We start from the raw sequence: 11,281 nt of genomic DNA on the forward strand, positions 1-11,281 counted from the left end.
ATTATATATTTATTTTATAGATTATTAATAATATTATACTGTGTAAATTCACACATATATTTATACTAAATCAAAAAATTTAAAATTATATTTCAAAATAATTGATACTAATATATATATACATATCATAATTTTTAAAAAAAATTAAACGTTATCCGATATAAAATTAAAAACTTTGCCTTAAACACACAAAATAATAAACAGCAGCCATGAACGCGATAAAGCACGTTGTTCGATATAAGCCACATCCACATCAATTTAAAGAAGCAAATGAATCGCCCTCATACGTTGGTTAATTTCATGGCCATGTTGACCATGTGAAAATTCAAAAAGATGTAAGAAAGATGAGGAGAAAATTACACATGGGCTTCCATTTAATATCAGTGATCATGATTTATTGCTTGAATTGTAGTATTACGTTTCTTATTCAGTAAACTTTTAGCATTGAAACATAATGGTTGGTCTGCGTAATATGATAGAATTCTTGGTTTAAATAATAATCTTGGAGGCAAACAAAAATGATAATTAATTTTAAATTTGGTAGTTTAAAATATAATACGAAAATATAAAAATAAAATATAAAAATAACATATTTTAAATTTTTAATAATTATTATATATAAATTAAATAAGATAAAAAATATATTTTATATTAAAAAATTTATAACATATAATTTTTATATAAAAAATTATATAAATATATAAATTTTAATATTTTATATTATAAATATACAAATTATCAAATTCAACTATTATTTCCCAAAAAAAAATGTTAGAAGAAGTACCCTCTGAAATCAAGATGTAAAAATCAGCCCAACAGTCTGATTGAATGGCTATCGGCACCGCTAAAATTGGTCTCATGGGCCAATTGATGAGACCCAATTACTCATGAAGCCAAGCCACGTCGTATTACCTAAATACCCTTTACACGTGTGAACCTTTTAACTCCAAAACCATCGTTCCACTTCAACAGCAAAGCGAAGCCCCCAGACAGCCAGAGCCAGACCGCCGTACCATAAACGGAAAGGCAGAAAAGCTCACCTTCTGTTCGCAACCCCTCCTAACAAAACCCCGCGATTCACTTACCCTTAGGGCTTCGCCTTTTCTCCAGATATCTGAGGGGAAAACAAAATATGAGTATTTGGAACTACGTCGTTTCGGCTCACAAGCCTACCAACGTTACCCACTCTTGTGTTGGCAACTTCACCAACCCTCAAGAACTCAATCTCATCATTGCGTACGTCTTTTTTCCACTTCGATTACTATTTCTTTGCTCTAATTTTCTCTTTCGAATAATTTTTTTTGTTTCTCCATTTTCCGATAATAGAAAAGTTAGGGCGTTAATACTGTTGAGCAAAAAAAATTTTTAATGATTAATGACGAGGAATTAATCCTGTTACTTTAATTACGCATTCAATTTAATTGTTCTTCTGATTGCAGAAAATGTACTCGAATTGAAATCCATTTGCTTACTCCTCAAGGATTACAGGTGTCTAGCTTAATTTCTGCTTCCTTTTATGGCTGAAGATGAAATTTAATACGAAAATTAAGAAAAAAAAAGATTTAAGTGCTTTTTTTTATTTTGGTGTTGCAGCCTATGTTCGATGTGCCAATATATGGAAGAATTGCGACGCTTGAACTTTTCCGTCCACATGTGTGTAAATATCTTTATTATTATAAAACATTCTGTCGCAGTCGAGTAATAACTTGTGATTTAATATATTTTATGTAATTTGTCACAGGGTGAGGCACAGGATTTTCTTTTTATTGCAACGGAACGATACAAATTCTGTGTCCTTCAATGGGATTCTGAGACATCCGAGCTTATTACAAGGTTTAAACCAGAATAAATACAAGTATTTTACTTATTTTCATTTTGCTGTTTTGCTTGTCCTTCAGCTTTTCAGACTAGATGTATGTTTACTTTATGTTGTAGTTTTCATTCTGCCTTGAACAATTAGCTTTAGTATCAAGTGCACATTGGTTTCTCCCCGTGGGAGCTTTAATATTGAAAATATGAACTTGAGTGGTTTGTTTGTTCCATCATTTATCATTTTTTCTCTAGTAATATCTGTCCCTTCCTTGGGGCTATTTTCTTCTCTGAGATTTTCATAAGCTACTTTCTGTTTGTTTGTTTATATTTTCCCTAAATTCAGGCACAATTTCTCTTGTTGCTGCTATTTGCAAACTGCATCACTTCTGTTTGATGAAGATAGATTGAGTCATGTGTGTACAGTATATGAAACCGTGGGGAATTTTATCTCGCCTTTCTGCTATGTGATTCTTGTTTAATTACTGTTATTAGTTCTGTTAAAAAAGAGAACAAGATGGAATAAAAACGGTGCTTCTACACTTTTGTTTCATAAATTGTGTTTCTAGTCGTTCTTTCTTCAAATTCATGGATAATGGTTCTTTTGTTGATGCAATTTGGGCCATGGTGATGTCTATAAGAATTTTCTGGGCGTGTTTATGATTTTCTTGAAGTAAATATTCTTGGAGCTAAGTTATATTCTATTACCGGCAGAGCAATGGGGGATGTTTCAGACTGTATTGGTCGACCTACAGACAATGGACAGGTAATTGTTGTTCATTTCATGCTGATATCTGTGGTGCATACGACTGTTTCTCAACAGTGCGATGTTGTTAAACTTATTTTTCATTAGGCTCTCCAGCAAAAAATTCATTGATTCCTTTCCTTTCTTTCCATTTTCTGCAGATTGGCATAATAGATCCTGATTGTAGGTTAATTGGACTCCATCTATATGATGGGCTGTTTAAGGTATACACACTTGATGTAGCATTAGCAAATTCCAACGTCAAGCCTATATAATTTGCTGTTTACCATTCTTATTTCTGGGAAAAGTTGTATATCATATTTTGTGTTTTCTCAGGTTATTCCTTTTGATAATAAAGGGCAACTCAAACAAGCATTTAATATAAGGTATTCTTCTGTCATTTTGATCCAACAAGGACCTTTTTGAGTAACTGAAGAGATGGTTATGTTCCTAACCAAGAGTGAATATTAGATGCCAGATGAACTTTGTTTCAGTTATCCCTTTAAATTTAATTTTTCCTATATGCTACTTCACATTTGTTGCAATAACTGTTTTTTATAATAGTTCAAATTAGTATTGGTTGTGATAGTGACCTATATTTCAGGATAGATCTGGCTGTCTTTTAGTATTGCCCGTTTCTATCTTGTAAATAAATGTTTTAACTAATTGAAAAAAGTTGTTATTTTCAATTAAATGAGCATTAGATATTGCTTCAAAGGGTGTCCTTGATATTACATCCTTATGGTGGCAATTTATCTTTCAGGCTTGAGGAACTTCAAGTTTTGGATATCAAGTTTCTGCATGGTTGCTCAAAGCCTACAATTGTAGTTCTATACCAGGTCTCAATTTTCTTTCTAAATTCATATGTTTATTCTGGACTTGTGGTCTCTCTCTGTCTCTCTTTATTACTTTCTAAGTTTAGCCATAAAACTTTTAAATGTTATTGACATCCCCTTGGGCTAAGACTTTTGTAAGTAATTTAAACTTAGCTAAAAATCCTTATTGCTGCTTCAATTTTACATATACAAAAGCAATTTGATTAGGTTTTTGCATGCCATTACGCTTAAGTCAGTAGGATAGTATAATATTGGTTAGCTGTATGTGTTGGCAATGGTTTAGTTCTCTTGCATGTATTTCATCTATTGTATTTTATTTGCAAACAACACAGATACACTGAGATAATTGTTTGTTTTCCCTTTCATATTGTGCTCTTTCTTACAGGATAACAAAGATGCACGTCATGTTAAAACATATGAGGTTGCTCTAAAGGAGAAGGACTTTGTTGTGGGACCATGGTCCCAAAACAATCTTGACGATGGAGCTGATTTGCTTATACCTGTACCCCCACCTCTCTGTGGGGTCCTTATTATTGGGGAAGAAACGATTGTCTATTGCAATGCCAATGCATTCAAAGCCATTCCAATCAGACCTGTAGGTCACTTATTGAGTTACTGTTAAATTTTTACCAGCTCTCTATGGATCATCAGTTGTAATTTCTTGTATATTTGAGACTTTCTTGCTGATATTTGATGTTCACTTAGTCAATTACAAAAGCCTATGGAAGAGTTGATGCTGATGGATCTAGGTATTTGCTTGGTGATCATGCTGGTCTTCTTCACCTGCTTGTCATAACCCATGAGAAAGAAAAGTGAGTGAGCATTCATTATTCTTTTCAAATGTCTGTTGTTGAGCAGTGGGAGATTTTTTTAATTAAGAAAACATACCAAAGCTCAGTTTAGGTTCTGGGGCAGTTTGTATAACTGGGGCCTTCTTAAGAGTAAGTTATTCATGTGCATCTTGCAGGGTTGCTGGACTCAAGATCGAACTCTTGGGAGAAACTTCTATTGCATCTACAATATCATATCTTGATAATGCATTTGTCTATATTGGCTCAAGTTATGGAGATTCACAGGTATGGCAGAAATGAATATAGTTTGTGTTCTATGTGCTATTGGCATTATAACTTGCTTCTAAAGTATTACTAAAATAATTTTTGAGGGGTAAAGAAAGGATCACAATTTAATAATTACATGGAATACTCTACTCCAAAATCTGGAGGAAAGGATTTGTTGGAAATAAAAAGGTGATGTTTTAGGGGGTTGTGATACTCATGTTTACCTCCAAAACGTCTTCCCCCTTCTTTAAAGAAAACTCCTGAACAGAATACAGAGAGAAAACCCCTCACTCTTTTGATCTACTCTTCTACTACACCTCATCCATAAGAGTAGTATTTCCTGTCAATTAAAGAACACTTTCAAATGGCCCTAAGGATAGTTCTGTGAGGTTGGCTCCTGTATTCTGGCCCTGCTTGATAAAATTCAGCTGTAAGTGAAGTGGGATAAGCGATCATATACTTCTATTTAAATATTTAATGACAAAGCTGCTTGATCCATGCTTTTCAGCTCGACATCATTATAATATAATTTTTATGTGTTGTCATTCCATTATGATGCCAATACAGTTGATAAAGTTAAATCTACAACCTGATGCAAAAGGTTCATTTGTAGAAGTTTTAGAAAGGTACGTCAATTTGGGGCCTATCAACGACTTTTGTGTGGTTGACCTTGAGAGGCAAGGGCAGGGTCAAGTTGTTACTTGCTCTGGAGCTAACAAAGATGGTTCTCTTTGCATTGTTCGAAATGGAATAGGAATTAATGAACAGGTTTGTTTCGTGTTTTGTGGGATTTGTATATGCTTAATCGAGTTTACCTTTTTACACTCACGTAACTCACATGTTGTTGCATTTATACAAGTTAGGCATCCGTAGAACTTCAAGGTATCAATGGAATGTGGTCATTGAGATCCTCTACAGATGATCCATTTGACACCTTTCTGGTTGTTAGTTTTACCAGTGGGACACGAATTTCAGCAATGAATCTGAAGGATGTGTTGGAAGAAACAGAGATTGAGGGATTTAATTCTCAAGTGCAGACTTTGTTCTGCCATGATGCTGTTTACAATCAACTTGTACAGGTAAGGGTTTTTGCCATAAATTGGCAGCACTGAGCAATGAACATGAGCATATTGTAGGTGAAGTTTATTTTTCTAATGTTGCTCTTTTCATTTAATCTAATATTAGTTTATATGATTTGCCCTGTTCATTGTAAGGGCAAGCAATATGTTTATGACAAATGCATATTGTACGTACTTCATGACGGCTGATGAGGATCATTGCAGGTCACTTCAAGCTCTGTAAGGCTTGTGAGTTCAACATCTAGGGAGCTAAGGCATGAATGGAATGCTCCATCTGGGTACTCAGTCAATGTTGCCACTGCCAATGCTACCCAGGTACTATTTTCCAATCTCTATTAAAATGTTGTGACAGGGTTTTAGTTTGGATGTAGGTGACAAAACCATTTTCTTTTCTAATGTAATGATTAAGAATTTTTTTTTTTTTTTTTAAGATACTTTTTGCAATGGATTTTTTAGGCTTGATGTAAATCTCTTTATTTTGCAGGTTCTACTAGCAACAGGGGTTGGCCATTTGGTTTATTTGGAAATTGGTGATGGCAAATTGACACAAGTAAAACATGCACAGTTGGAGTATGATATCTCATGTCTTGACATTAACCCTATTGGTGAGAACTCTAACTACAGTCAGCTGGCTGCTGTTGGTATGTGGACAGATATAAGTGTGAGGATATTTTTACTCCCTGACCTGAATCTCATTACAAAGGAGCAATTGGGAGGAGACATTATTCCTCGTTCTGTTCTACTTTGCTCCTTTGAAGGGGTAGGAGTTTATTTGATATTTCTTCTGCTCTAATTTATCTTGCTGATATATTTTGCTTCTCTTTTGAAGTGTGATATTGCTAAGTATTGTAATGTTGGCCTAACTGCAAAGGAATGCATTGATTATTCATCTCAAACTGATCTAGCGAGAGCACCGTGGTTAAGACCATGTTGGCCATGTAGAGCTGTGATATTTGGCATTTATCTTTCTGTATTCTTGATGCCATCATGGCAGACATTGTAGTTTACTATTTCCTCATACCCATTTCTAAAAGTCTGTATGTTTGTCCCTTTTGCAGATCTCTTACTTGATGTGTGCCCTTGGAGATGGTCATCTCCTAAATTTTCAATTGAACTTAAGCAATGGTGAGTTAACAGATAGGAAAAAGGTTTCTCTTGGGACCCAACCCATAACGCTTCATACTTTCTCCTCCAAGAATACCACCTATGTATTTGCTGCATCAGATAGGCCAACTGTAATATATAGTAGTAACAAGAAACTACTCTACGGCAATGTCATTCTGAAGGAAGTCATTCATATGTGCCCTTTTAACCCTGCTGCTTTTCCAGACAGGTATGCTTCCCTATTCTTTTTCTTAGAACTATATTTTAATTTGGAAGGAAAATATTTCTCACTCTTTCTATTGGTTCATATGAAGTTATGTATTTCCTAGACCAAGTTCTTATAACCCATAATTCACAAGTTCTAAACTTGCATGCAAAATTATGTTTTGCTTCAGTGCTTAGTTCAGAATCAAACAGCCTAAAATTATTGCATTAATCTGGAATTTGAACAGAGGTGACTAAGTTACATTTTTTATCATTTCTCATAATTGCTCTCAGTTATGAGTTAAACTTGTCCGTGAATCATTTGTGTAGTGTTCTTATTCATAAATCATATGTAATATTATGTTTCTGCAATTCATTAACATATTAATGGTAGCTCCCATCTGAATGAACCTGCTTGTATTAGATTCCATTGGATGAGATCAACTTCTGTAGTATTGGTGCTCTAAGGACCAGATATCAGCATTAATTTGTTAGGAGGTTTCACGCTGGCAAATTAGGTTTTGCTGTTTAGTGGCCTTTCTTAAAAACAAACTTGGGTTAAGAGTGCTTATGCCTGTTTTCATTCACCAGCTTCGCAATTGCAAAAGAAGGCGAACTTACTATTGGCTCTATTGATGATACTCAGAAGCTTCATATCCGCTCTATCCCCCTTGGGGAGCAAGCACGTTGCATCTGCCATCAAGAACAGTCTCGGACCTTTGCTATATGTAGTGTGAAAAACCAGTCTAGCGCTGACGAATCTGAAATGCATTTTATCCGCCTGTTAGATGATCAAACATTTGAGTTTATCTCCACTTACCGTCTGGATACTTTTGAGTATGGTTGCTCCATACTTAGCTGTTCATTCTCAGATGATCTTAATGTATACTACTGTGTGGGGACTGCATATGTTCTGCCAGAAGAAAATGAGCCAACTAGGGTGCCATTTCCTTCTTGTTTTCTACTCTTTTTTGTATTGGTATTTAAATTCAAAGTTTCCATGTGAATTAGGTTTTTTTTTTTAATTTCCAAATTTTCACTTTCTTTGCAGGGCCGTATATTGGTTTTTGTTGTTGAAGATGGGAAGTTACAGCTTATTGCCCAAAAGGAAACTATGGGGGCAGTTTACTCTCTAAACGCTTTCAATGGCAAACTACTGGCTGCTATTAATCAAAAAATTGAGCTATACAAGTGGACGCTTCGGGAGGATGGCACCCGGGAATTGCAATTTGAATGTGGACATCGTGGCCACATACTTGCCCTTTATGTAAAAACTCGTGGAGATTTCATTGTTGTTGGCGATTTGATGAAATCAATTTCCTTGTTAATCTACGAGGTAAGTATTTTGACCCTGGAAACACCCTGCTAAGCTTCACTTGCATTCTTCAATCTTGTCATATTCTTTCTCTTTGTGGGCATTTCTTGGCATCATTGCTAGTGATTTAGATTCCGAACTGGACATGTTCTCTATGTAGCTACTTCTGTTCTTACTGATTGGTGCACGTTTCCCTCTTTGATCTCAGCACAAGGAAGGTGCAATTGAGGAACTAGCTCGTGACCATAATGCAAACTGGATGTCAGCTGTTGAGATTCTTGATGATGACATCTATCTTGGAGCTGAAAACAACTTCAACCTGTTAACAGTTCGGAAGAATAGTGAAGGTGCCACTGATGAGGAAAGGGGCCGTCTTGAGGTGGTTGGTGAATACCACCTTGGGGAATTTGTCAATCGGTTCTGTCATGGTTCCCTTGTTATGCGATTGCCAGATTCTGATGTGGGCCAGATTCCAACCATTATTTTTGGCACCGTGAATGGTGTTATTGGTGTCATTGCTTCACTTCCTAATGAGCAGTATGCCTTTTTGGAGAAGCTCCAATCGAACCTGAGAAAGGTAATAAAGGGAGTTGGAGGGTTGAGCCATGAACAATGGAGATCATTCAACAATGAGAAGAAAACTGCAGAAGCCAAAAACTTTTTGGACGGTGATTTGATTGAATCATTCCTTGATTTGAGCCGTGGTAAGATGGAGGATATATCCAAGGCAATGGGTGTTTCAGTGGAAGAGCTTTCGAAGAGAGTCGAGGAACTGACGAGGTTGCATTGATATATCTTTGATGTTTACCTTTGCTGTTCCATTTAATTTTTTATTCTTTGTTTGGCCTTATTTTGTAACTTTAGAGACCGTTGTTATTGGAATGAAGCGCATGCGTAGAAGATTTGCATTCTCTGTGAGAACTGAGATGCATATGTATTATAGTTTTATACTCGTGTTCATATGACATTTCATTTTCCCTTGATGTCTGCTCCATAGCTATTGATTTCTGAGATTTGGGATTTCTTTCGTTGGAACTGTTCATCGAGAACCATTTTGAACAGAGAAAACTGCAATTCTAAGGTCCAAATCATCTCCTTTCCCGTGTTTTTGCTCCAATTCCTCGCAGGTGAACGGTAGAGGCAGTGTTAATGCAACCCAAGGATTGAAATCCAACACCTTGACATGCTCATCCTTTGTAACATAAACATCAAATGCTTAATCTTCTGATTTAAATTTGAGCCTCACATTGTCGTCAAAGAATTCTTCAATCAACATTCGAAGATAATTTTTCTTCCCAAAAAGAACAATATAAAATGCAGTGACCTCCAGCTGTGAAATTCAACAAGCTGCTAGCCCCCTACGAAGCAACGAAATTCCATTTCTGGTCGTAAACATGGGTACCATTTAGAAAGGGCAACGAAGAAATTTTGGGGTCTTGACAAGGTTTTGTCACTGCATGATCGTAGATCAAGAAGTCAGATGACCGAAGCAAGAGAGCAATCGCCATGAATGTAGTGCTACGGAGAGTCCCAGATATGCTTATCCATGCAGAGTCCTTTGGTGCACTCCAATTCTACTTAGGAAAGACTGCACCCCCAAGGGTTTCAACTGACTCCTTAATCTTCAACTCAAGTTCTGGGAAAGAAGGGTGCACTGAAGGTTCTGCTTCATCTCCAGATCCTTCAGGCACTTGATAATCTTCTTGCTCTTCAGGATTATGAATTCTATTCGGTAAGGCATCCTCGTTTGAGATCAAAACAGGAAGGAGAAAAGGTCCTGAATCATCAAGCAGGCACTGGACAAAAGATTCAGGAAGTTTATGAATGAGGGTCTTAATTGATTCTGATTTAAATTTCGGATGCCATTCTTGAATCTGGCATCGGTTTACTTCTTCTTCCTTCATAGCTGCAATGATAACGAGTAGCTGAAGATTTTTTCGGCCTCCCTATCTGGTATCAAAACATGAGCAAATTCAGCATCAATATCAACCAATTTATAGACTATTTCCCTATAACAACATTCTCAAACAACAGAAGAAGAGTCACAAACGAGGAAACCATGTCATCAACGAAGGGTTTTACAATCTATAATGAACTGATAAGTACGTAATTGCTAATTCATGAAATCACAAAATAGTAATAAAAAGGGCCTCTAGAACCACCAACTGAACAACGGTGGAAGAAGGAGAAGGTGAAAAGTGATTGGGCTTTTTACAATTCCGATCAATTGGGTCCTGTTTAACTAAGCAGAATTCAACACTCCTGGGCAATCGAATCCAAATAAACTAAACAGGCTGAGCTGAGCCCATGTATTTGGGCTCAGTAAGGCCATAAATTCTGATTATGTGCAAAAATGCATCATTCTTTTCTTCCCAGTTCTCACCCAATGAAATGAGAATTTGTCCTTGCCTCTTTCTTTCTTTAAATTTTTAGATATGTTTTGAGACTCTCAGAGGCAAAAAAGAGATTTGAATTTCATCTTTCACATCTTGGCTTGTTCAAATACAAAACTATCAAGGTTTCCCCATGTAAATATTTAGAAAAAACATGTGAATTTGACTAGATATTTGACAGTTTAATTAAATGAGAATGGTCGGTCCGTCAGTTTTGTAACTTTGGTATTTACCTTTGTGGCAGATGTGTTGTTTTCTCTATTGTTTTGGTCTCCTGAAAAAGGAAAAGTTCCTTCAGTCATTTACTAAACCTATCCAAAAGATGGCCAAGCAAACCCATGATTTTGGATTTTCTTGTCATTCTATCAAGAATTCAACATCAATGGGTGATTGATATATAATACCTTTTGAAATGCAAGCATAGCCATATAAACAAATAAACATTTAAACATGTAGGACTTGTATGGCAAAAATTCAGGCTTGGTAATTGTGAGGACTTGTGTGGGAGAGTTTTGGTGAATATAATAAACAAACGACTAGTAGCTAGAAAATCTTTTGATTCACAACACGACGAGGGACAAACGTTGTTATCAAGATTATGCCCTACCAGTACATAAATAAACAAAAAAAAAAAGAACAGAATAATAGACAAAAATCTCTGTAGCTAGTCTTGTCTCTTAGTAGTAATGATCAGAGGAGCAGAGAAAGATGCCCTTTACTCTTGGAATTTCCTAAAAC

General features: G+C 35.8%; 1 protein-coding gene and 1 pseudogene across 1 annotated transcript; one reads left to right on the forward strand and one right to left on the reverse strand.

Annotated features, from left to right (window-relative positions):
* Positions 1-973: 973 nt before the first annotated feature.
* LOC111308546 (DNA damage-binding protein 1a-like) lies at positions 974-9,133 on the forward strand. The gene is made up of 19 exons (XM_022906921.2): positions 974-1,236; positions 1,440-1,488; positions 1,594-1,653; positions 1,742-1,833; positions 2,524-2,575; positions 2,716-2,778; positions 2,891-2,940; positions 3,318-3,393; positions 3,776-3,985; positions 4,096-4,202; positions 4,358-4,466; positions 5,016-5,216; positions 5,312-5,527; positions 5,732-5,842; positions 6,012-6,287; positions 6,586-6,860; positions 7,427-7,775; positions 7,887-8,171; positions 8,359-9,133. Exons 1-19 carry the CDS (start codon positions 1,133-1,135, stop codon positions 8,938-8,940), a joined length of 3,267 nt encoding a protein of 1,088 aa, XP_022762656.2. The 5' UTR covers positions 974-1,132; the 3' UTR covers positions 8,941-9,133.
* LOC111308547 (uncharacterized) lies at positions 9,108-10,128 on the reverse strand (annotated as a pseudogene).
* Positions 10,129-11,281: the final 1,153 nt, after the last annotated feature.

Source organism: Durio zibethinus, chromosome 2 (assembly GCF_047325235.1).
Source record: "Durio zibethinus cultivar Kanyao isolate XHJ-2024 chromosome 2, ASM4732523v1, whole genome shotgun sequence".
Taxonomy (NCBI): domain Eukaryota; kingdom Viridiplantae; phylum Streptophyta; class Magnoliopsida; order Malvales; family Malvaceae; genus Durio; species Durio zibethinus.